At 38.1% G+C, this 27,893-nt stretch overlaps 1 protein-coding gene and 1 pseudogene across 2 annotated transcripts in view; one reads left to right on the top strand and one right to left on the bottom strand.

Annotated features, from left to right (window-relative positions):
• LOC124171149 overlaps positions 1–6,893 on the bottom strand; it is an 80,163-nt pseudogene extending 73,270 nt beyond the window's left edge.
• Positions 6,894–7,268: 375 nt separating this feature from the next.
• The window catches only part of LOC124171021 (segmentation protein Runt-like), a 91,149-nt gene continuing 70,524 nt past the window's right edge, over positions 7,269–27,893 (top strand). For both annotated transcript variants that reach the window (XM_046550158.1, XM_046550156.1), the window contains exon 1: positions 7,269–8,090. In XM_046550158.1, the coding sequence (XP_046406114.1) occupies positions 7,637–8,090 (454 nt within the window). In that variant the 5' untranslated portion in view covers positions 7,269–7,636. The remainder of the gene's footprint in view (positions 8,091–27,893) is intronic.

Here is a 27,893-nt window from a genome sequence, read left to right as displayed (position 1 = left end):
CAAATTTATTTATAGGTTAGTTAGAGAATGCTATGAGTATTTTGTAATAATAATAATATTACAATATTGCGAGGTGAAAAACCGGAAATGAAAATCATTTCCAATAGGACCTTGAATGGAAATGAATTTTAAATGGATAGTGTTGGCCCGGAAACCTTATCAAACCCATTCGTTCTCTTTGTTATCCACCCCCCTGTAAACTTCTGAGGCACCCCTCCAATATCTCACCCTCTATCATAAACTGCTCATTCTTAGCTTCTCCTCCTTCGCGATTTTAAATTAACTCTCATCAATCGTCTCTACTCCAGAGCTGCTTTTAGGGGAAATTAAATTTTAAGATATCTTATTTTTTAAATGTAAACTTTCTTCTCAATCTTCGTTATTATGGCAAGTACATATTTCACCATTAAATTTTGCAGCATAAAAGAACACGTAGTCTCTGTCTGAATCTGTACTGAACAGAGCTTAAAATATATACATTTTTGATGTTACTTAGAAGCAACATTGGGTCATAAAGGGCTAAAATTACTTCTTACACAGACTAATAATGCCCAATCGAAATTATTTCTGCTTTACCTCATTTTAAATGCGAATAACAAAACTGAAAACAGAAAAAATGTTCCTTACATATACACATACTTTTACTGTACATAATAATATATTTACCTATAGTGCTACAAAAATGCCTCCAGATTCCACCTTCTAACATATATTACACACTTCCACTAATCAGCACTCTCGTGCATAATGAAATGAAGACTAATGGAATTTTACAGTCGGAAATGTTAAAAACTGTTTGAAAAAAATCGGAAATGATTAAATGAAAGGCTTTGAAAAGTTTCACCACGCAATATTGTTATGTTATTATTAAAAAATATTCACAGTTCTCTAGTGAGGCTACAATGAAATTAATTTTTATTTAACGATAAGTTTCTACGTAAAAAAATGTGTTTTAGATGTGAATACGTACCTTGATTCATCGTTTTTCAAAAATTCACTCATAAAAGTACAGGTCTTTAAGTCATGCATATACTTTTCTTTGAGCAAAATAGATAGAGTTTACGCGTTCGTCTTAATATAATTCTATTAACCTCATATTGGCATGCTTTTTTAATGACCTGAAGAATAATTCTAAGGAGCGCTAAGAAGCACTATGAAGATTTATATCAAACATTAGATACTTGATATCTAAAAACTAGATACTAATGACTTCCAGCATAGTAAAAATGCATATTAGTGATTTTGCTTAATTTTATAAGTACCGGAAGTTTGTACACCGGAATATGCTATTCCAGCATTGCCTAGCTAGCAAGATATTTGAGGGGACTTGTTGCCAATACTATTCCAGCTTGAGAATATGCAAATAAAAAATAACATGTGTCATAAAATCGCAAAATGTTTGCTGAAATGAGTTAAAGGGACAAACAAATTTTTAAAAATAAATTAAGGAGCATGTCACAAAGCATCATTTAATTAAAGTATTGCATTCATGATAGCGTGATTCATTTGTAAAAGCTTATGGAGCCTAAAAAAGAGTAGAAAATTGGATGTATCACGATAGCTATCAAGAAATATAAATATACAGAGAGTGGCACCAGTAAAATTATTTAACCCACATCAACATCAATTCCATGCATACTTTAATCCTGAAGGTCAGATATGAAACAAAATACTCTTTATACGGTCTTCACCCTTGCATGATACATCATAATTCTCATCAAACGGGAAAGAGTAATTTACGTTATCCAGAGTGAAGCATTATTTTAATTTTCGTTCCAAGAGAATTTTTACATCCCATGGAAAATTTAAAGATATATCCGCATCATAATTAACTCTGAAAAATGAATTAGCGTAAACTAAGGGGCACTCGTGGGTGAATTTGCTAAATAAAACGCATGTATATGTCGATGATAGCCAGACACAAATATACTGCAATAATTGATAAGTGAAGACGAATAAGAAGACGATAAGTGATGTTTTCTTGTTTTTAGCTCGGCTAAAAACACTCTAGCACAATAAAGATTCTAATCTAAACTAAATTATTGATAACTAAAAACTAGATTGAAGTATTAAAAACTTTCAGTACAATATAAATGCATACTGTTGATTGCGCTTGAAGTATCGGAATTTCGTAATGCCGTTCCAAAATGACCTAGTTAGCGCTAGTTCAGTATTTGAGAGGACTTACTGCCCCTACTCCACCAGTTTGAGAACATGCGAATAAAAAATATCATGTGTAATAAAATCGCAAATATTTTGCTGTAATAAGTACATAAAATGATTGCCAAGGAGAAAATATACCTAAAAATATTTGGACCCATTTAGGCTAAAAGATCATTTTAAATTTTGAGCTCACCAGTTTTAACCATCTCATTAGCTACTGCATGATCAATTTAAATTTGAAGCAGGGAAGTACACGTAACCAGATGAACAATAGTGCCATAAATTATCTCGTATGTATTTTGACCACTAGTATAAATTTAAATAATAGACACCATGTACAATTTATTTAAACATATAAAATAAAAAATTATGTAAAAGAAAAAATTGAGACCATATATTCAACAACCTCAAACAGACTCTAATGTAATTCCAATGCTTTAATGATATATTTTTTTTAATTGAGACCACGGATTTCAATTATTTTTTCTGAAGGCTTATTTTCAAATGAAGAGTTCGAGCATGCCGAAAAGGACGAAATGCGTTGCTTAGTGACAAACTCTTAGCTACAATGGATGATGATGAACGCTGAGGAGAGAGTAAGATATAATTAAAATCTTTTTGCAGCCTCTCTAGATTAAAAGATGGAGGGACATCAGTTTCAATCACCTCGATCGTCACCAAACGACTAATTCTCGTCCGCATACCCGGTTGAGTCTTCCGGGCCAACAGATCTTCGACAAAACACTAAAACCTTTCGGGAATCCCTCCGAATTGGCCTCCCCTCGTTCAGACTCCCCTTTTTCCTTCTCTCCAGGGGTCCCCCCTCGGAAATCAACCGATCTCGCCCACCTGAGCCCCTCGTTTTCGCCCCAAGTAACGCCCGAAACGCTATCACTCAGGTATCCAAGTCACCTCACCTGATGCCTCGCGAAAATCCATCAGTAGCTATTAAAAATGCTGCAAGGAGCCTCGCCTTGTCACATTCCTTTACTTCCTTCGCCCAAGATCAAATGGAATGCGATATTGGTGTTAGTCAAGACTAAATCTCCCATTCATTGAGCGCCTGTCTCCCGGATTATCTGCGAGAATTTCCGTCGCAAGTATCAGAACGACGGAAAGGACGAGGCAGATAAATGAAGCCCCATTTCGATGCAAGGGTGGAAATCTATGGATAATCATTTAGGATTGTACGTGGATTCCATAGCAATAATTAGACAGTAGACCACCGAATAAGCTACAAAAACGGAATTTTTTAAGAGAAAACGGATTAGAGAAATAACTCAGTTACCGTAACTGATAACTTCAGGCCTAACTGTGACAAACCTTTCCACAGGGAAAATAAAAGAATAAACTCTGTTAAGTTCACTGATATATTTAAAAATGCTTAAATATAAAAGGGAACTTTACAACGCAAATTATTTTATCTTCCGTAAATCAGTTACTATCTGAAAAATCCCATGCTAAAACGGACCGCATTATTGCTAACACATTCATACAATAGAATTAAAAAATTAAGCACCTGATGTTCGTACTTAAGCACGCATATACGACCTCTATTCACTTCCTTTCCGTTATACTGAATTAGAGAACCAAGGACGCTACCAGAATGGTAGAATAATTGTAGATTCGAGGAGTGGTAAATTAAAAACAAAACTGGACTAAAATTCAAGATATCGAATTACTCTACATGACATACTATCAATTAAGATGTTTTTTTCAGTATAACCTAACGGTTGCAAAGTATTCACAATTAAGAGGACTGATATAAAGCTTTGGTAGACATGGCTTCGGATTTTATTAGGCAAAACGAACCATTACGATTGAAATGAGCTATCGTCTTTTCAACGGGGTAACAGTCCATGCCAGCAGACATTTGGTTGGAAGATGCCAAAGAGAGAGGTCGGTAGACCAATGCTACCTTCTACTCCTACCAGTAAATACATGAAAAGATGCATAAAACATAGACGCTGCTTTTTTACGGAACTAAAAGGAATATTGTATGACTGATAAGTCACTGAACATTAGTAAACTTGGAGGCTACTTGCTGAGGTGTCCAAAATGAACGCTGCACAAAATATGAAACAACAAGCCAGTAAAATAAGTCAATGGAGGATTGGTAATAACATGGCTATAACGTCATAGGAAATAGAGGTAGGGGGTTGTAACAACCCTTAAAATTAGTATAGAAAGCAATCCATGTAGAATCGGAGTGTACAACTTTAAGTTATTTAAAGTCATTGTAGGAAAGCTGATATAGAAATGAGGACTTTGAATATGGATATTGGATTAACGATTACGAGATATCCTTCAAGATATATTCACAATTAAATTACTCTATGAATTAAAACTATAGCCAATTTTACCTTTATTGAAAAACTTCATAATTTAACGCAGCGCATACATACAGAATACATAAGGACATTTACCTTGGGAAAAACATTAGGATCAGAAAATTCCTGCGTCTATAATTGGGCATATCGTGCTGCAATGGCAAGCATAGCAAGGAAGGAAAACTGGAGGAAATGACATATTTCCTTTCGAATATCACTGCACTTAAAAATCATCGGGTTAGACAACTGATGACTATGACTATCGTAGAGAGATTGCGCTAACGTAGTATAAGAATTTAACAATATAGGAGATCCAAAAACCGTCTGTTTTCTGCGGACTGAAAATCATATCTCTCTAAGATAACAGTTTTGCAAAAATGTATAGTAGAGTCACCAGAACCTAATACTTCTAATCAATTGCAATGGAATCAACTGCATAGTTGAAAATATGCTTAAAAATCTCTATAATGTGACGTCTAAACAAGTCCTAATCAAGAAAACATGTCTCATAAAATACTGTGTCCCAATATAACACGGGACGATTTACATTTAGTACTTCCCATCAATGATAAACAGAATATCAGCTATTACCCAATACCGCACCTGGTGGGTCTGAGTCTGAGTCGTTGAAACGTTGGGAGAAATTACCCAATACAAAAACCGGTGGGAAACCTGAGAAATCATCAAATTATGCGCCGGGAAAACCTAAATTCTACAGAATGTCACCTGATTTGCCAGATCATTTTTAAAATTTCCTAGAATTAGTGACTCAGTGCAACATATTTCAATAAAAAGTCGTTGGATTAATTAAAATAATCTCACATGGCGTAAAATGGAACTATCAATGCCTTACTCATTCAAAAATATGGACGTCATACTGAACGCAACCCATCGGAATCAATTTATTGGAATAACTTTTCTCTAACACATAAAAGCAAATAAGAAAAATGAAAGAAGATAGGATAATCATTGGTAATATTAATTAATTAATTTTTTATTTACGTATAAATTCGAAACATTGCATACCTATGACTTCAGTGGATACAAGGCGATAGGTTCAAATATTTTACTGTTGCAAGCTTCATTTTAGAAGGAGAACTTTATTTACCATAAGAAAATAATAGTGAATAAGTTTCTGAATGAAATGGATCGAGAATTTTCCTCACAATATATTAAAAAGGTTGGATTTTTGTTATATTAAAGATATTCATTCGATTTTTTTTCGGACCACGTTGCAGGGGAAATTCATTATAAATATGTAGGGTACTAAGTATCTTGAAAATACCAAGATACGAGGCATACATACATAAGTATACAAGACATACATGGGAATGGACAAAGAATCTTCATATAGTGAGACTTTGAGTCCTATACTCTGTAACAAAACGTGGCAATGTGAGAGCAGGGATTTAATTCGAGATGATTTCGTTTCATTCCTTCTTCCTTCATCGCTGAAGTCGCGTACTGACCCAACGTACTCATCAGCAAGGCCAATGTTTCCCTTTTATCACATGTGATACCATCCATTCATAATTATCTCATTATATTCAGATCTCCTAATTACCATTGGCCAATTAATTCTCTATTTAATATCAATCGGATTAAAACCTCAGTTCATCGCACTGAATTTCATTTCCCTAAGCTATATTTGAATTATTAATTCATACGAATTGAAAAACAATAAATTTCTTGCGTACACAAAAATTCTCAAAGTCAAAAAAGAAGGGCATATTCTGACAAGGACAATGTGGGAAGGAAATAGTGAAATGAAAATCTTTGTTTAATTCCACCATTTTCTTTAAAGGTATGACTAGTTTCCGCGCAGTGGCGTTCTCATCAGATACCTGATGATGATACAAGGACTCTGATGGTGATGCTTCGAAAGTAGTATAACCTAAAAATATATTGGTGGAATTGAGCAAAGTTCTTTCATTTCATTATTATGATGAACTTCCACAAAATTGACCCTGAGACGATAGAGACAATGGGAAGACAGTTGATTTGACGTAAGGTAAAGGGCTCGTTCGTGTACAATTAGAGCGTTTAAAAGGGTTCCATTATTTTCAGAGGATAGAGATAGGGAGGATACCACGCAAGCATGGAGAAAACGACGCAAACAAGTGAGTGGGGGGTATCGGCGAGCAGGAAATTAAGTCCAGAGGGACAAGGAAGCGGTCTCGGCAAATCCCCGAGGAAAGCACAATTAAGTCGTAATGAGTGGAGAGGAGGGGATGAGAGGCAGGGCAACGACCCACCCACACGCGTCCGGCGGGATTCCAAGGAGCCGGCCGCCGCCGCCTCCGGGAAGCCCTCCGCCCCCGCTAATGACCGCCCCCACACACCAGCGTCCGCAGCGGTCCCGCGGCCGGCCACCGCGCCCGCCCCACCGCCGGCGCGCATCCTGACGCCTTTTCATCTTCAGTCACGACCCTATGAAAACTTGATAAATCAGCGGGGGCGGGGGAGGGGGGCACGGCGGTGGGGGGGAAGGGAAGAAGGAGGCATGCGCGCACACTTTTTTGCCGCTCTTTTTCTTGAAGGGGAGCGCTTCGGGACGCCCCTCCCCCAGCGGCCCCCGAGCGCCCGCCCCCTTTTTCCGTCTTGCCTCACCCTCGGCGACGTCTTTTCCTCACCCCCCCGCCCCCCGCCGCCCCCGGAAAAGAAGGCTCCGCGGAGTGATATTGAATGGGGGAGGGCTTGCGATGCACTGGTGGGGGCTGGAGGAAGGCAGGAAGGAGCCGCCGCCGCGGCCGCAGTCGGTTGGCGGGAAGCAAGGCGAGTGGTGTGGCCGCGGCGGAGACCGAAACTTAACGACTTGGCCCGAAGTCGGCGCGGGAGCGGGGCAGGCGGTGCGCTCTCCGGCGGCAGAGGCGATCTGCGGGGGGCGGGCGGGCGCGCTATTTTTTGCGCCTGCCCCCACTCCGTCCCCGCGCGCCCCTCGCCCCCCGCTCCCGGGGCGGGGAGGGGCTAATTGTGTTGCCGGCGGGGCGGGGCGACTCCCGCGACCACCGCCACAGAGTTTGTGGTCGGTGATCGCGGTGCGGAGTTCTGCCCGTCCGGAGGGGCCCAAGAAAAAAGCGGCCCAGAGTCCCATGTGCTGACGGAGCGGCGGCACATCCTCGGCCCAGAGGCCGCCCTTGGTGATGCACCTGTCGTCGGAGGCCGGGGGGGTGGCCGGCGGGGACGGTGGCGGGGGCGGGGCCACGGCCCCCGGCGACGACGTGGCGGCCGACTCTGGGGCCTCGGCGCCGGGGGCCTCGGCGGCCACGCGGGGTTCAACCCCCGGACCCACCACCGTCGACAATCTCGCCGAGAGGGCGCTCAACGAAATCCTGTCCGAGCACCCCGGTGAATTGGTGCGCACCGGAAGCCCCCACTTCGTGTGCACGGTGCTGCCGCCTCACTGGCGCTCCAACAAGACCCTACCGGTGGCCTTCAAGGTGGTCGCGCTCGGCGACGTCATGGACGGCACGCTGGTCACTGTCCGTGCCGGCAATGACGAGAACTATTGTGCGGAATTGCGCAACTGTACGGCTGTCATGAAGAACCAAGTGGCCAAGTTCAACGACCTCCGGTTCGTGGGACGGAGCGGACGAGGTGAGTGCAGCCTCGAGGTCCATGTTACTGGTCCACCGACTGTTACTATCTCCACCGCCAGTTCCATTTGATTGCTCTTGCCGCGTTGGTCGCTGCTCGTAAGCATATCGTTTGAGCACAGCAGCGTCCACAGGCACCTTGCAATGACTCCAATAAGGAACTTTTTCCCATAAGGAAACAGCGGATAATTTTTTAAACCCTATATTTATGATAATCAAAAGTTAAGGAGCTGCCGTTTTTTTTGTACTATCGCCAGACCATGATTCTAAATGACGCTGTTGCATTGAAAATCCCTGTCACAGTTGTAGAGTATACTTACAGTCGTTATTAGCAAGATAGTAATTTTGTCTCGTTTCTTAAACTACAATAAGAGAAAAATTCTTTAAGGAGTTGTAATTTTGCTTCTAGTTCTGTAAACAGAATGCAAAATGTACCTTCTTAACTTTTAGAAAACTGATATCAACTAGATTTTGTTTAGTATTAAAAATGATATATTGTTATTTAGCTAACGTTTGAACGCACTAGGAAGAGGGCATTTTTTAGGTGCAGCTAATTAAACTCCGAAAAAAGAAGTTGTTATGAAAAAATGAGTAACACTTCTTGGGAGTTCGAGAAAACATAAGAATCTACATTTTGGTTTCATCATACAAATAAATAGCTAAGTGAGGAAGAAAATATCACTAACTCGCATTCGATCTCTACATCGAAATGTTTCCTCAGTACATCACGTTGAGGCTGACATTTTTTAGGAGTACGATTCCTCCAGAGGCCCTGACGGCGTCAACACTATCAATTAATACATTCTTCCACGTCAAATAGTCTCTTCAGAGAAATGACGACCAGGGAAAAAACGAGGCGCGATGGATATCAGGAACAATTTGCTTTCCCGCGCAGATGTGAGTTGAATGGTGAGCGTTTGATTGGAGAAGGCGCCCTCCAGTTAGCGAGTGTAACAGCTCGGGAGACAATTATGGAGTCAAACTCATCCAAGTTGACAGTTCATCAATGAGAGAACAGAGCAGGCTCTGGGCAAGAGCAGCTGAGGGACATACTGCCTTACCAAAACTAGGTGCATAACGTGCCTTGTTTAAGCTAGGCTAAGGCTAGGAGAACTTTTACTGGCCGCATCGTCAGGTTTTATACCCCAAACATCCCTTATTATATCGGTGAAATAAAGAATCATTATTTAACATTGAGCTCTCCTGTTGATTGGTATTGAAAGTTTTAAATCACAACTATCAGAACCTAAATGTATGTACAATTCTATCAGCCACAAAACAAACAAATTGTATGTGATTTCGCAGCATGCAGCCCCATTAAAAATACGATTTAACTTCAGCATGCGAAAATTTAAAACTCCATCATTATCAACATTTACTGGCGCAAGGACTAGATTGTTATTTTAGAAGAATGTTTTCATCATTTTAGCCATTATTTCATCTTGATTCGATGACAATTTTCATTACACAAACTCGCTTCACTTATACAAAAACTTGATTCACTTCCATTAGGTGATGTGTACATGTATTGACTATCATAAAGTATTTTTTCATTTGGAAATATTTAACTTTTAGAAAATTGCTTGATTTTCGGCCAAAGATGTTGTTACAGCTATAACAGAAAGTTTAAAATCGGTTTATTTTTAATCATTAAGTTAAAACAATTTTCTAAAAAATCTTCACTCCAAGCAATTACAGGTAATTCCATTAAAATAATATTGTTTATAATTATACTTAAACAACAGTTCCTCGAAATACACAGAAAGACCCTATGCGTATTAAGATTTAAAGCATGTCGAAATTAAGTGAATAGTTATTTTTATCTAAAAATAGTATATCTTTGGTTTTTTAAGTATACTATTTATCTTATGTAACTTTTAGCATTTCTCAAAGGCAAATTTAAAAAAACCGATCATTATAAGAAAAAAATATAAAGTTAAGTTCAAATCCATATAGCATTATTTTACTCAGGAAAAATACACTTAACTGGGAGATATAAGTACAGAATAGCAACATTTTCTCCAATACCTCTCATATTTTTGCAATGTTCTGTAATAATCACATTAAGCAGGAAATTTGGTTAAACCAAAGTGCATTTACAAGAAAACATTCGCCGTAACGCTTATACCATCAACACCATAGAACACTTCTAAAGTATATGAATTGCTAACTTATTACTGTCATTTAAATGCACAGAAATATCAATTTAATGATTACTATTTGATTAACAACCGTATTTTTTTGATGAAACCATTTTTATGATTCCAAAATTAACCGCTGAACGATATAAAAAGATCACAATTGAGCGGATGAGAAGCCAAGGGGTACAGGTGATTTTTTCTCAACAGAGTTAGGTAAAGTTTATTTTTAGAAGAAATACACAAAAATCGGTGGCCAAGGGATGCGAGTGAGTCTCTGTTCTGTGCTGACATCAAGTGGAATATCAAATGCACTACTAAATATCTAATTGATCTCGTTTGTTTTCTGTATCTAATTTCTGTACCTGCGTATAGAACAAAGATATCACTTATACCCCTTGGCTCCCTAACCACTCAATTTTATTCAGAGCTTCGGTTCATTATCTTTTTCTTACCTTTAATCAGCCATTTCTGAAAAAAAAACTCTTCTAACCACGCTAAGCATTATCAATTTAATTATCGTGATACAATACTTAATTTATGGAGGCCATAATGCTCCACTATTTTGATTTCAACATGAACAACCTTTTGACTTGCGTTCTTCAAAAATATTCGAGGTAGCCTATTTTTTTTACTGATTCCACACTTCGTTGTTAAAACATACCTATCACTTTCCGTAAAATACCATGTTTTCTCCAATGTAAGCGTTTGCCATTAAAATGAAATAAAACAATCGAACTAAAGCCTATTTTATAGTCTATAAGTCTTTATCAATGATTATGACCATCGAGATAGCCAATTAGCGCGTCCAATTCATATCTGAAGCCTTTATTCCGGCCAGCTCATTCACGACCATTTTCATTGATTTACGCTTATTAGAGGTGTAATTAACGTAACGTAGCCACAGCAGGGCTAAGGTTATTACTCTAATTATTCCATAGTATAGGTGAAATTATTAGCAGATTGTGTATCTGCGTAGAAATATTACCGGTTTTCTATGATTCACTGAGCTACGACCGTTAATTCTGTATCTATTTCTGTCACTCAGTTTGGAAATCGCATTGAATTTTCTACCAACATACTGGATTTTTACTTAAAAGGAAGGAAAACTTGTTAACATTTAGAGAATTAGTATTCAATTTGAGTAATCTTTCTTAAAAAATGGATCATGTTTAAAATGAAAATTGCAACAATATATGACCCAATAATTATTTAAAACATATGATTTATAATGGATCAAAAGTCATACATCAAAGTATTCCAATGCTTCAGACGTCAAAGACGTTCGATAGATAATAGTTTGCCTCTTTTAAAATCACTATTTTCTTCAATAATCACTATTTTTCAATTTAATGTCATAACCTTTAAAGAAGGCGGAACTATACCTCCCAATCATGATAAGGAAATAGTAAGAATGATCTTGTGTTATTCCACCTCTACGGATAAGCAATTGGGATACATTTGAGTGTAACTATGGACCGAAATACATATTTTTCTGTTCTCATAATCATTAAAATATTCCTTGAAAACAGTACTTTGAATAGTCAACATTGGTAATGCGATAAATAAATGGAATTTAATGAACAAATAATTGCATTTTATTATGCTGAGAGCTATAATATTTCTGAAAATAGCGCCCAATCAAATTCATCCAGATCCTTGTTAACATGAGACATTTAACTGAAATCTTGGTGAACGCGTTGAGAAACTGGAAACTTTATCAAGGAAAAGATATGCATTAATAAATTAATATGATAAAATTAGCAACATTAACCGTGGTATTAGTCTTGCAAACCATAATATACCACGAGAATTTATGCGTCGGAAAGCGCACTTTATTGCCTCACTTAAAAAGCGGACTATAAAATATTAGTTTCAGGACTCAAAATTTCAGCTGACACTGCGTGCGACTAGGAGATCTTTTATAAGCTATTTCAGAACTGGGTAAATTTTGACCGTAGGAAATCTGTTTTCTCGTTTTCCTCATTGAGAAATACAATTAGTGAGTCGTCGACAATCATCGAAGAAAATTTTATGGTTTTTGAAATTTCATAAAACTTGGAAACCGGGACTAATAAGTGCGCAGAAAATGCACTCTGATAAATTTTTTAAGGAAATAAAATCTATAATACATTAAGCACACCGTTTCAGCTTTCACTTGCATACCGATGATTTACTTTTAACATGACTGCGACACAAAAGCCCATGAATTATAAAAATTTACAAAGAGAAAAAAATTCGATAAATATTGCAAACGCATCAAATAATTACAAAAAATGTAAAAAACAAAATAATTAAAACCATAAGTTGTTAGGGAAAGAAAACAGACTGATGGGATGCATAACTCCCCCAAGATCCTTCGTTTTCATAACGTATTAAAAGGTAAAAACTGGCGTCATCATTTAAGATATCCAGGGAAAAAGAGTAAACACTCGTCAATATTTCCTCGTATCTAAGGGATGAAAATTATGTTTAAGTTTTCCTGAGGATTAATAGTTTGACACCTGCGTTACAGGTTATACACTATATCTGAAGATTTCTTCGTTTAGTATTTTATATTTCAGCACTCCGGATAAGCAGTTAGGATGAATTTGAGTGCAACTATGGACCAAAATACACATTTTTTCTGTTATCATCATCATCATTAAAATATTCCTGGAAAACGGTGATTTTAGTAATCAAAATTAGTAATGCAATAAATCAATTGAATTTACTGTACTTTTGTATAGTATTTTCGAGGAGTATTTCTTTCGAAACATCAAGTATCATGGAATTTGAATTTTGAGGATATAAAGAATGCGCTCAGAAATCCATTTTTTATTGAAAAACAATATTCACTGCAATGGGTATATTTTATTACCTTTAACATGGAACACAGCGATATATTTTGATCATCATGAAGAAATTTTGAGACCCACCGCATTTAATGATCTGAAAATTTTAGAATGTTAGCGAAAGTTCTCAAAGATTGCTGCGCGGTGAAAAATATATACAATAAGAACAGTTAAATGGGGGTGATGTCATTTTAGGAGGATTTATGCCTCCCTTACGACGGGTATAGATAGAGTGTATATTTTTACAAAATTTGCTACTGTTGTCATTGTCAAATTATTTGTATATGAGAAATTTCTGCGATTAAATTTTCATGCATAAGACACATTTCAGAAAATGTATTGAGCATTGAGAATTTGAGGTAATACATCAATTTGAAATTTTAAGAATATATAGAGTGTGTATTTTACAAATATTTGCCTCTGTTCTAACTGTGAAATTATTTGAATTTGAGAAATTGCTGCGATAGAATTACTAACTTACAGGTAAAAGTCCACACTATATACTCCGAAAATTTCAAGTTTATTTTACTGTTTAAAAAATCGAAAAATCTCAGCATGACTGCGTAAGTTATCAAAGATTAATGCGCCGCGAAAAAAACACAAATGACCAGTTGACAAGTGAGGGTGACGTGTCATTTTAGGAGCACTTATGTCTCTCCTTTGACGGGCCACTTGTACACCCTGTTTAAGCAATCACGAAGCTGGAGATGAAATGATTACGATGAAGTTAGTGTAACGATTTCACGACAAAAAAATACTTGGACCGGGATAGAATAACTTTTGAGCGGGTGATCCGTCACCAAAAAACGCCAGCCGAGTGGTCGATATGCGTCCTCTCAATAACGAAAAACATGAATCATGGGCAAAAATCACCATTTGCCGCCCGCGCCCTCTACGTTCACCCCGGAGAGGGAGCAGAGCGCAAACAAGTGTGGGCCCAGCGCGTTGGCCACGGCGACAGGATAGCGGGGAAGGGAAGGGGTGTTGCAGGGAATGGGGGAGTGGGGAGGGAGGCCTGCGGTCCCGTCCACTTGAGCCCTCCGGATGGTGGTGGCGGTCAGCGGCCGGCCTCGTGCGGTGCCCGCACCCTCGCCGCGCCGCGGTCTCCCGCGACACCTCGAGAAAGCCTCAATTAGTATCCGGCCGAGGAGCCAACTTTCCACTGACTTCATCCATTGGAAGATTTTTACGCGGATTCATCGCAGGAGTTAATGAAACACATATTCAGTTTAATGAATCCCATGTCAAGCACATCCTATTTGTGAAATTACGAAGATGGAGATAAAATGAATACGGTAAATATTGCGAAAATTCCGCAGTGAAAATATCATTCGCCTTGACGAGGATTGACTTTTTTTAAAGGAATTTTTGCACCATTTGTGCATTGCGGGTGACTCCGTATAGTTATCACCATGGTTAGTGCTGGTATACTTATATTACGATGAAGTGTATGTAACGATTTTAGGATAAAGAATAACTTGAACCGGGTATGCAAGCCAGATTTGCACTAAGCAGGTCAATTTACTAATCGTCATGTTACCAAGATTTTTTAGTAGAGTGTAAACCTGGCTATGAACCAAATATTGGGGAAATAGGTCGCACGCATCCCGGAATAAATTCAAGGAATCGGGTCTTATTCGCTTTTGCACGCGCTCATTAGTAGCATGTGTTTCTCGTTCTCCTTCACTAAGACTGGAAAGATTAAACTTGTCCCTTTAGCACTTGAATCGTCATTTTCCCCTGCGTGAGCTCTTGCTCACATTCATCGCCGGTGAAGTGGTGATATATATATTAACCGGCATCTGCCTCATCTGCGGGTATTATAACCCGTGCCAATTTCGTCGTCCTCATTCGAAAGATTTTCCGTAGATTCATCGCTGGAGTTGATGAAACACATATTACGTTTAATTAATACCACATCAAGCACACCCCATTTATGAAACTACGGAGCTGGAGATGTATGATTAGATGAACGATAACGTTCATGTAACTATTTCACAATAAAAAATAATACCTGGACTGGGTATGCAAGCGCGATATTTTCACTTAGGGGGCCAATAAAACAATCTCTATGTTACCCAAATTCTTTAATGGAGTGTAAAACTGAATATGAATCAAATATTGGAGTAACAGGCGACACGAATTACAGAATACAGCCTTGCAAAACCATGCTTATCATATCATTTTCGTAAAATAAAACTATTTTTACATAAATCTTCCACAAAAACTGAATTATTATGCACATACGTCGTGCGGAAAGATACTATAAAGATGCATGGAGAAATCTGCTAATTCCTCCATGCATCTTTCCGCGAGGCTCTCCATGTAGCTTTTGGCGAGTAATTTTGAGTCCTAAATAGCTGTCAAACAATGCAATGTTGAATTCAATACATTTTTAAAATAATGATTCCGTGACTCATTCAGTAATTTGACCTTAAAACTTGATTTGGGTAATTTAACCTGAGCCGTTTTGCACTGCGAGGACTCTCGATTGGGCATATCCGAAGGCTTCTCTTTGGTTTTTTCCCAGAAAACCCTTTTCCGCTGAGGAAACGTTCTACTTGAAATTATTAATGTATTTAAGTGCGTTGCTCCTATTATTGTCTTTAGTAATCCAGTGAAATATTACGGCTATACATCAACTAGTTTCTTCAGAGTGTCTCCTAGCTACACTGAGCGGTAAGGAGGTCAGAATCTAATTTTGTACCATTTCTAAGAGCGACCTTGATAAAAAGGATGAATCTTAGGCCAAGCATATTTTTGGATGACAGAAAGTTAGAATAATTAATGCAATTCTATTTCCAAGTCTCATTTCCAATGCCATTACAAGTCTCATGAGTTACCATATTTCCAATAAAATTTTGCCACCGACCAAAAAAGCCATCTATTCATTCAGAAATGAGCAATTTTCGCAGCTAAAGCCTTTGTGAAATTACCCCGGAAAAATTCTTGATTATCCTTACGTTTAGGTGACACAAATATAAATATGGCATTCGGAATGCCTACGCTAGAGGAAAACTATAAAATGTGGCTGAAGAAGCTGATTTCCGATTATGCATGCAAAGCTAGCCAGAGGAAGCGTATATTTTCCCAGATTTGTCCAAGTTTTTGAAGACGGAGACGTAATGATGATATTAGTTAAAAATCGAACTATGCCATTTCCTGCTTCTTTTTACGATTCTTACATGTAATTTACAGTCAGGTGCAGTGGCGTAGCCAGGAATATTCTTCGGGGGGGTCCCAAAAGCAGTGGTGGAATTTTTTTTAAAACAGGGTACTAAGTAGAGGGTTTTAAATGAAGTTTAACACTTTTCATAATCGAAAAAACTTCATTTTACAAAGAAATATTTTTATTCATGTTATTTCAATATTTTTTTGTTTTATGAAAGGTAATTGTGTTCATATATTTCAGGGGGGGTCCGGACCCACCGGACCCTCCTCTCGCAACGCCACTGGTCAGAAGGCGTCTGTATTGAATGTCTGTTTCGCACCCGTCCCTTTTCGTCAGTGGGCTTCATTCGACGGCCTTCAAAAATAAACTAATTTGTGGATTACGTTATTACAAGCTTCAGAAACATAATTTGAAAATTTGACGTCAAAAAGGAGAGTGGGCTTTCTTCAGGAGTTTATACTTAGAATGGTAGGGTGTAGCCATAAAGCTACAGTGGGCGGAAACGGGTTAAACCTAGCAGCCTATCGCTCTATTAACTTGGCTACAACGCCTCCCGTGCGATAATAACAATAAAAATACGACAGGGAAGCGATGGTGAACTTCATTTGACATTTACAAAAATAGGTTTTTCTGCAATATATATGATCAAAAATGTTCTACCTCGCTCCTATTTTTAACTCCCATACATATTTGAGACATGAATCAAGACAATCATTTTTTCTACCTAAATTTTTCCACTTCTTCACATCTGATCTCATAATCTCTCCACCAATTTCTGGCAAATAAGTAAAAGAGCATCTCATTAAGAATTTTGATTAATCTTAAAAAATGCATTTCCTCATTTTTTGCTCTTCATTGGAAATATAGAGTCAGATAAAATTAATTTATTGATTAACATTGGAATTAGCTAATTTTATCCAAAACACCTATGGCCTGCGCGAGGTGAAAGATGTTTATTCTTGCAATAGAGAATTTTAAAATAGGGCAGCATGAAGAAAACCCTAATTAGAAAGAATAGCTTGAAGGAACGCTTTAGTGTTTCAAAATGCTATTTTTATTTTCTCCGTAATTTCGTTCTACTAAAGGCCAGTATAAACTGAAGAGAATTTATTGTAATGAAAGAAAACCGTCCTCTATCACGCAATGCTTAACAATGTTTTGTAATACTTTTCCTAACGAATGGGATCCGAAGATTTCAGTCCCCAGATAGTAAACATAATTGGGTATCAAACGCTTCACTTTCTTATTTACATACATTTTATGCTTACGAAGCAGGATAAGTTCTTATCATATAACGTTGCAGATGGCTCTTATTGTTTAAAAATATCATCACGAATGTTAAAGCAAAGAGGCATGACATCTGCACACATCTCTAGAATTTTATCCGCTATATTTAAGAAAAAATGTTAAATACACGCTTAAAAGATCTATGAAAAGGTTCTTCGATAAGAGGCTAATAAACTCTAACCTTAGGAATAGTTACCCGTATCAAGATGCAAACACATAACGAATTACAAGAGATTTTCCTGATTTTAAACTTATTTTGACATTGTTATTAAGCAGGATAATTACGCAGAAAAGATAAAGTTCATTCTCTTATTCATTCTATGTTTCCTGTTAACCTTTGTAAATGTGACTTCTATCGGTAGCTCTCTGTAGTTCATAAAAAAGATAACAGACACAAAAGAAACAGCTTTCTTTGATTCAGTACCTGTTTTGAATAGGAAGGTTCTTTCTTGATCAAATGAAAATAATTTTGCGGGTATTCCACAGTTAAGTTTATAACTATAACGTTTTATTTGATATTATTATACTTATAAACGGCTTTTTTTCCAATTTCAGTGGCAATATGTGCTTTTGAATGCGACAAACAATAGATATAAGAAACCTGTGCAATAGCTTTCCGAAAGTAAGTAGCTACCATATTAACCTCAGAGAGCACATAAATCAGCGAAATAATGCATTTTTTATCAAAATAGTAATTTTTACGAATGTCTGTGGGAATAATAGCACTTAAAGCCAAGTCATTCTTTGCTTTAATAATCATAGGTAAAGATTGAATTAAGTGATTATGTAAATTAGAGGACCCAGCTAAATTATTTAATTCAATTAATCTAGAATAGCGTGCATAACCACCGATACATATTGAATGAGTGACAGAGGAGAGAATACTCATAGTTTTATTTCCTGAACGAAGAAAATGGATACCACAAACGACAAAAATAACTGAGGGTGAGCGGGCGCAAGCGGAGAACGAAGTGACGGGTGGCGCCACCGTCATCTTGGTGCGAGAGTTTCGCGGCGCCGCCGATGGACGACAGCCAAGCCGAGAACTCTTTCCACAGTAGAATATGGGTGCTTCCCCCAACTTCATAAGAGATGGATGTTTTTAATGCAAATCTCTTTCGATGATTCTCAAAAACAACAAAAAATCCAAAATCCATATTAAAAGAGTGAAATAATGGGCATACATGAGGGTAACATAAAATTAAGGTATTCAATTTTTTTCTTTGAAATAGACATTTCTTTACATTTTTGGATTCGTCTTTGGAAAGGTCGTGGTTTCAGCTATTTTTCAATGAAGTCACTCTGGCGCTCGATGACTTTTCTCTCATCCCTAAGATGAACTTCTGAATCCAGTCGTCATAACAGCTTCTGTCCGCGAATATGACGTTGACCTCCTCTCCCATCTCATCGTTCATCGCGAAATTCATCCCTCTTCGGTGTTTCTTCAGGGCAAGCAACGTGTGGAAATCAGAGAGTGATAAGAGTCCTAAAATCATCTCCTTCTTCTTCAAAATGGCGCAAAACTTCCACGCGCTGCCTCTGGCGGTCTTCGGTGAGTTGTTTGGGCACTCACATAGCAATGGACGTTTACGCGGCCTGAAAGGAACTTGCAGCACCACTTACGAACGTTCTTAATATCCATAAATTTTTCACCGTAAACTTAAACCAATTGGCGAATAATTTCGATAGGTGCCACCGATTTCCCGGTCAAAAGTCGTATAACAGACCAAATTTCACACCTGGACGGATATATATAAGCTCCAAGGAGATGGCTGCTATACGAACAATGAGCGGCCAACAATCTTCACGGAGGTCGAGAGTGGTAGTGGAGGTGGGGTTGATGGATTGCGCTTAGCGCTTCACGCAGCGATACAACGACTTAGGAGACCGTATTTTAAAGTTTACCCTCGTAATATACATGATTTGGCATAAAACACTTCACATTCCTCGGGGGCACTATATTAGTGTGAAATTGGACAGTAAGACAGTAACACGCCTTGAGAATAAAAGACAAGTCGTTTTCCGAAGCTTCAAACAAAACAACTGAATTAACTTGGTGTAGAGTCCGAGAAAAATTCCTGAATATTATTTATCAGGAAATTTTAAAATAATTTACTACACATCCTTTTTGACACGCATATCATACACACAAATTAGGCATATAATTCATTATTTAGCCCTTCCTAACACAGTGCTGCTTCTGAAGGAAATTATGTTTAAAGACTTCTCATTTGAAAAATGTGAAAATTTTCTACTCATTCATAATTATTGTGGCAGCAATATATTTCGCCATGAAACATTTCAGCATATAATAGCACGTCGTTTAAATCTTTCTTGAAAATAAATGGGAAATCTATAAATTTTTAATGTTAACTGGAAATAACACAGGTTTAACTGGGTTAAAATTGTGTATGACGCTTTTTGTTGAGAAATATCACAATTAACATTTAAATAAAGAGGCAAGGGACCTTCTAACTAGACTTACTTAGAATTTTATCAGCTATTCTTTCAGTAAACATGTCAAATATATGTCTTCAGGCTCTATGAAAAAGCCTTTCCATATAAGGCTCATAAACTCTTATCTTAGGAATTGTTACCAACAGCAGGATGCCAATACATAAGGAAATGTATTGGAAGAGGTTTCCTTCATTTTAAGCTTAATTCGATAGTTAAATTTTTTATAAAAAAATAAATAATTAAGAATTAAAATGGAATAATTAATCTTGGCTACTCAATGTACGGACCCCCGATCGAATCAGATTGAAGTCTTCGGCTTCCAAAAATATAATCTTCGAAGTGCGAAAGTGACCAGATTGACCTGGAATAACCCCCTCCACCATCCTTACTGTGTGAGTATCACTCGTTTGCGGATAAGTTCGAAGAGAGCCCTATCCTCACCCAACCAAACTAACCTTTCATTGGCCCTGAAAAGTTGAGCGAGGGTTATATAAAACGTAACTTCTTATTCCTGTTCTAATCTGAGAATTTCTTCATATCATAACTCTTCCTCGCAATTTTTAAGGTATTTAATTTAAAATAACAACAAAAATACAAACACTGAACCATTACACTTTTTCATGGAATTCAATTTCCTTTGCGACCATGTTGTCAATGCATGCTACCACAGAAGTCACCTAAAAGGCGTGAGGCAGGGGGTGTTAGGACACCAGCCGTTTACACACAAAAAGGAAAATCCTCTAACGAAATTAAGCCTAGAATTTCTTAAAGTCCTTTATGGTTCGGGGTAACAATGAATCCCCATTTCAATCCGTTCGCTTAAATTTCTCTCATAATTTATCGCTTCTTTCGGGCATGGATATGTATATATAGTCGGGTACTAATGTTATGTTCTCCGTGTCGCTCTTAAAGATATATATTCTCTATTGTTCAAGAGATACTTTGCGCCTTGCCTTCAAGTCTCAAGCGGCTCTCGGCCTGATTCGCTTAAAATCTAGGTAACGCTGTGTGTACTTCCGTATTAGTTTTCGACGAACCGCGCCACCTTCCTTTGTATTTTATTCAGTCCAGGGAGTACGCCTCTCTGCACCGATTCCCGAAATGCTCGCTGCACATTCAAGGTGCGGTCGGATAGTGCCGAGGGAAATGTCATTTTCCTTGAAGGTGCTGATGATGTGGCGTTTCTCCTTCTCAATCGAATCTCCGTCACAAATTGAATAACCACATTCTTAAAGAGAGCTGAAGATTGCCTTCTTCTGTTGCGGTTGGTGGTGGAAGTTGGCATTCAGGTATTGATCTGTGTGCGTCAGGTTTTGGTACACAAAATGACGAAGCCTTTCGTCCTGTTTCTTGGAGACCATTGCATCCAAAAAATGTAGTCTTTCGTTTCCTTCGATCTCCATCGTGAAACTGATGGAGCTGCTTTGGTTAATCGGGTGTCATAAGAAGTTGCTCAGCTCGGACTTTTCGGGCGGCTACACCACAAAGGTGTCATCAACATTCTCAGGAAGACTTTTGGCGGTTTTCCATATATCTACGTGGCCTTTTCCTAGAGTTTATCCATAAAAAGGTTGGCTATGACGGGCGCTAATAGCAAACTCATGGCTGATCCTTTCCGTTGTTCGTATTAAGCTCCATTATACACAAAGGGAATTCGTAGGGCAGAATTTGACCGATTTTTGGATATCTTCTGCTAATCCTTCAGCTACGAGAAACTTTCTGGTTGATATGGGTAGGGTAATGAGTAAATATCAACTGAAAATAAGCACGAAAAAAACCAAGATATTAGTATGCAGCAGAAAAGAAGAAGTCAAGACTAACATTAAAATAGGGAAGCAAAAACTGATAGAGGTGGATGAATTCAGTTATTTGGGAAGCAAGATAACTAGAGACGGGAGAAGTAAGAAAGAAATTATCAGCAGAATAGCTCAGGCAAAGAGAGCATTCCACCAAAAGAGAGACCTGCTTACAGCGGGAAACTTAAATATAGAAGTAAAGAAACAATTTATAAGAACCTACATCTGGAGTATGCTCCTATACGGAAGTGAGGCATGGACAATGACCGCAGCGGAGAAAGCAAGGATAGAGGCCTTCGAAAAGTGGTGCTACAGAAAAATGATGAAGATCAAATGGATCGACCGAGTTAGTAACGAGGAAGTCCTAAGAAGAGTAGGAGGGAAGAGAAGCCTCATAAAAACCCTAACAAGAAGACGGAACAACCTTATAGGCTACATCCTGAGACATGATGACCTGATGAAGACAATCATCGAGGGACAAGTTGAAGGCAAGAACGGAAAAGGAAGACCTCGCACAAAATATATGGAACAAGTAAAGAAGGATGTGAAAGAGAAGAAATACGTAGGTGTAAAAAGATTAGCTGATAGGAGAACTGAGTGGAGAGCTGCGTCAAACCAATCCTAGGATTGTTGACCAGTGATGATGATAACGAGAGACTTGGTGATATCGTCGGCCTCTTCTAAGGGAATGCTGGTGAATAGAGGCTCCAAATCGAAACTAACCAGTAAGTCTGTGTCAGAGACTTTCATTCCTCTAATCAAATCGAAGAAATAGCCTGAGTTTTATACGTAGGTAGGCATTTTCCTGGGGAATGCTTGCAGTTGCAGGCAGGATACCTTGCTAGATTGCGTGTAGGTGAGTCAAGGTTGCTGGGGATAGGTCGAAGTGGGAATCCATCTTAATGAACATTGGGTAGTCCACACATCCGTGGAGGTTTGAGTGCAGCCTCAATGATCGGCGTTCTTCCGTTGGGACGGGGTACTAGTATATGATGGCTTTTATCTGCTTTTGGATTTTGGCTGTGGGATCCGCCTTGATCTCTTGATAAGTAACTTCACGTAAGAGGGTAGAAACTCTGTGCATGTAGTACTCTTCGTCCATCACAACGGTTGCGTAGCCTTTGTCAGCTGCCATAATAAGCAGGGGTTCATCGTCCATGAATTCCTTCATGAAAGTCCTCTCTTCTCTGGTTGTGTATGATCAAGGGGGCTTGGCCTTCGTCAAAATGCTTCCAACTTCCATTATAACGTCCTCCGCTTGCCCTTTCTCCAACGCACCATGCGGACTTCAAAAGTGCTAAGCTCATCGCTAGAGTGAAGTATCACCATCCCCGACTCATACGAAAGACTATTGAAATAGCCAAAATCCTTTATTTCAATAGGGCGGACAGCTATTCGCTCTCAACGTCTGGAAGAAGAACGTCTTCCACAAACTGACCAATGTAAGTCTCTAGATCAGCAGGGTCCGTCGAGGGGTCATCAGGGAACCAATTAAGACGCCGACACAAGGTTCAAAACTCTCGCTTTATTCGACCATTCAGTACACTCTCTGCACCCAGACTCCTCCACTCGTTCCCGAGCGCGCTCCACAGCCGCTCGGCGTCACCACGTGACTCCCCGTTGGCCATTCCTCATTCGTTGCCTCCTAGTCACCTCATGCATAGGCGACCAGGAGACAACGTTGCGTTTTACTGCAGCGTATGCGCTCGCAATTCCTCGGCGGGTAGGTAGAAGGGTTGGGGGAAGAGCTGATAAACCGGTATGGGCAAGCTAGGAATGGGGTAGGTGGAATGTGGAGTGGGAGGAAAGGTTCCGAGTCATTGGGCGCACTTACACCAATAAGGACTCACCTGGCACCTTCATCCGACACTGCAAACCTAAAGATACCTGCTACAACGCCGGCGAAACTGTCGTATAGATGATGAATCGACGCGTAGGATAACCCGGAAGGCAAGTGCGATTTGTTATAAATATGCAGAAACAATATTTTTACTCTTTCCCCATAATCAGATGTTAAGTCTTTTTTGCAGAATCGGATTTCATAGGCAGCCTGCAAACCCAAATACTTAAGGCCATACTTTTCAAGTCAAAGAGAAGGTACTCCATCCTTAGCGCATTACTCCATTTTTAAGCAGTCAAAATGAAAGAGAGTCTAATCAACCGGATCCTTTGATAGTTATGTCACAGGAGTATTAAATCTTTTGAAAAGATTTTTCGAAAGTCTAGAAATAAAATCCTCGAGCCCCTTGCCAATGAGGTGGACTATATCATTTGGAGAAACAGAAATTTATTTCCGTAACTCGCCTGCATTACCCGTAATATCTCACTCTAAGGCTTCTACCATTCGCTTTTCCGTCTCCACTGGTACATTTTCATCGAAAAATCCAAGTGCTACAGCTTCTGGAGAAAGGTACCATACATGGCTCCGAAATTTTACTCAATGCGGTACCCTTAACTCCACAATCGGGCTTTCTGTAGCAATAAAGATTTAAAAAAATAATAAATCTCGCTTAGGAGCCTCTTCTGCATTAGGCGCAGTAATTCAGGCCTCAACGTAAAGATGCACAACAAACAGGCACACGTCGTGAGTTATTTTCTCCTGTAATGCCGATAACGGAAACTCCTTGGGGAAAAGAAATGTTTTCAGGCAATACAAAGCTTTGGGCAGTCATATAACATGGTGCAAAGCCCCAGGAGCGCGAAATGACATCCCTCGCGGAGGAACACCGCCCAAAAATAATACTTTTAATTCGTGGAGTTCTTTGTAGTCCTTTCTCGGGTAATTTTCTTCTAATTACTGCAACGCACATTTCATAATATCTACGACTGCGTCTCGTAGATCTTGTCGAGAGCGCCTGTCCTGCATGCATGATTTGTAGTTTTACATATTCATCACCGTAATTGCATTGGTAAAATTGGAACATGGATCACAGGGGGAATTTCTCTCAAGTGGCACTGAATGGAACAAATTCCAGGTATATTTTAATGCACACAGATCGATGGTCACTGGGAAATATCACTGTAAAAGTTCCTTAATGGGGTTGGAAAACCGGGGGATTCATTTCCGGGTATTCTTTATCCTATACCCGAATCGTCAACGCCCGGACCAATGAAGTTCCATTGACTAATGTACCCTGTGCCCTCGCCAATCCTTCGTTTCTCCTCCTGTACCTCATTAGCCCCTTTGGTATCTCACCTACTTCTCCCTCTGCTGGTCTAAGATCCATTATAACTGGTAAATCCACCCAACCTAAAGCCGCTCCTCCCCGCTTATCTATTAACTCTAAACTAGCTCCACCTTTTCCCGATACAAATAAATACTATCTCCTAAGTTGAAACCAAGAGCTTGTACAATGACACAGAAAAAAATCAAGAAGAAGGACCTTCACATAGCATTTAGGGGGTCAGCTCTCAGAAATGATTCACTGAATTTAGATAGAAGCACTTAGATATAAGATTTAGATATGGAGAATAAAGCACTGCTACTAATCCAGTTTAGGCAATAAACAGTGATAAATATAGCATTCAAGGTTATATTGAAGTGGTTTAAAGTGCATCTAAAGAATTTTATTCTTTTACAATGAGTAAGAATGATCAACCAATATTGCGAGTATGCAACCCGCGTGCCACCCACAAATTGTCTGACTGCGATATCCCGGAAACCAAAAGGCAGAAATGAAATATATTTGAGGTGATTCATTGAAAATGTCTAACAAGTCGTTGTAGAAGACAGAAAAGCGATAGAATAATCCGAGAGTGACATCATCTTCAGTTATGTCCGATAACACCAAAAAATACCAAAATTTCAAAACTATAAGTGCGAAGCGGAACGTTTTCCCGGTATGCGATTGCAAAAAAAATCACGATTTATTTACTCAAAACCGGGAACAAGAAAAAGAAATATGAATTTTTAAAAAAATAAGAACTACTCTAATGCCATATAGATAGATTACAAAAATTCTCTCCCATAATATGAATGCACATAAAGGAATAAACATTATGTGTAACAGAATAATAATATACGCATAAATATCCAAATATGATAGCATTTACAATTATTTCTTAAATTAAAACCATTAAAAACTGAAATAGTCAAATGGCTTATGGGTGGGCAGATTCCAAAAATGAAAAGAATAAAAAAATACAAAAACACATGTTAGAATACGCTTGAATAAAAGGGATAGACAGCAGGTTAGGATCATTCCAGCTGTAATAAACACATTAAGTAACTTTAATTTTTGTGATTTCATTTTAAATGTTAACACTTTATGGAAAATCTTATGTGCCGTAAAAAGGGAGCTGGCATGCACAAGACCGTTACACTGGCCGGTGGATGAGAATAAGGTGAACAGTAAGTAAATAAAAAAATCTTTACGTCAAATTTGACAAAATCAGGGTTTTTGTAAATAATAGCATAATGATGGTAATTGTACTCAGCAGCCCTAAAGCAGCATGAAATGTAAAATGTACAGTATTTTTACGGAACAGGAATTTTTTAACTCAACTGATTGTATATGTACAGACTGCGGCCTTGAACCAATTTTACTTAAACGAAAGCTATATTTCTGTAGTCAGATAACAAAAATTGTATATAGCTTCACTTGAGTAACTTCAGATGCAAATATCTAGCCGAAGTAATTTTTTACGGAAGACTTGAATGGCACTATCTTCTTCAATCAATTACACATCTGTTGCTATAAACACATAATTTTCATTTTAGAAAACAAATACCATAAAAAATTTCTCTCCATAAATACTTTGTGCAACATGAATTCGTATTAATTCAATTTTGCGTTTTTATGCAATAAATATAGAAGTCATTATTCGGGCAAAGTTGGAATTGAGCTTTCCTCACAGGAAGGAATATTTGAAGGAACAGTATGCCTTGAAATATCTTGGATAGGATTTACATAACCGGAATATTTATCTCATTTTATATCACATGATGTTACCGCTTGGATATTATTGATACCAAAAGCACTTGGCGCATTGAACTCTTATCCTAGAATATGACAGTTTTTGCAAAGTACCAAAGTACTTACCATAAAAGTGCTTGGATAAAAACCCAGTGGATACTTTGCATTATTCAAAAAGCTAAAATTTTTTGTGCGCTTCGCTAAATAACTACGAAGAACAAACAGGCATAAACAAGGTTTGAGGAGCTCAGTAGTAGCAAGGAAATTTAGTAAATATCAATTTTATGATTAAAAACTGAAGCGCATATGTATATATTAAAAAAAAAACAAAAATTGAACAAGTGAAAAGCTGTGGTAAATCTATAATGATAATTTGGCTCTGACTTTTTGTTGAGTGAACAAGTTTTGACTGCAACTCATATTTCTGTCTTATAAATCCCCTTACTCGGAAATCTTAAGGGACGAAATGATCCGAAACATGCCAATATATTTCATATGTGATTTTCACCACGCATTGTGGAATAGCTAAATGAAGGGTGATGGAAACTTTTACCCTATTAAAACTCATGACTTATTTCTTCTCAATAATCAGTTGTATTGATAAACACAGAGGAAGTTTATATTTAGTGAAGTTATCAATTAATTTTAACATAAACGAAAGAAATATGTAAAATAATTACTGCCCCTCAAAATGACGGGTAATGGTCCTTCTTGCATTAAAGAAGAGTAAAAATTCATTGTGTTTGGTATACGTATCTTTCACGAATTCCACGTATTCAATAACCTTCCCCGCATGGATCATTATTCAAAAATGAAATATGCAGCATGAAAATTTACCTGTGATGGCCGTTATGATGCACCTTACATGCCTTAATTTTTTCTTTAAACCTCTGCTTAGTTAATCACGTCGCCTAGAAGTTGTGTTCTGTCATAATTTTTCTTAACTTTTATTTATTTTAATAGCTTTATTTTTTATTTTGATTAACTTTACCATAGCACGTATTCATTTACAATAATTTGATTTTTTCTCATAGAAATGGAGTTATACCACCTTTCTTCCTTCAAAGACCAACACCCGTCAAAATGACGGGTTTAGCGTTTCTTTTTTAATTATAACGGTAACGTGTGTTGTATTCAGTAAATCATTACACTTTATTACGTATGGCCATTTTAATATTTTAGTTTTCACATCCGTACATACAAA

This window comes from Ischnura elegans, chromosome X (genome assembly GCF_921293095.1).
Source record: "Ischnura elegans chromosome X, ioIscEleg1.1, whole genome shotgun sequence".
Classification (NCBI taxonomy): Eukaryota; Metazoa; Arthropoda; class Insecta; order Odonata; family Coenagrionidae; genus Ischnura; species Ischnura elegans.
The sequence above is the reverse complement of the archived record's forward strand: the minus strand, read 5'-3'. Positions and strand labels throughout refer to the sequence as shown.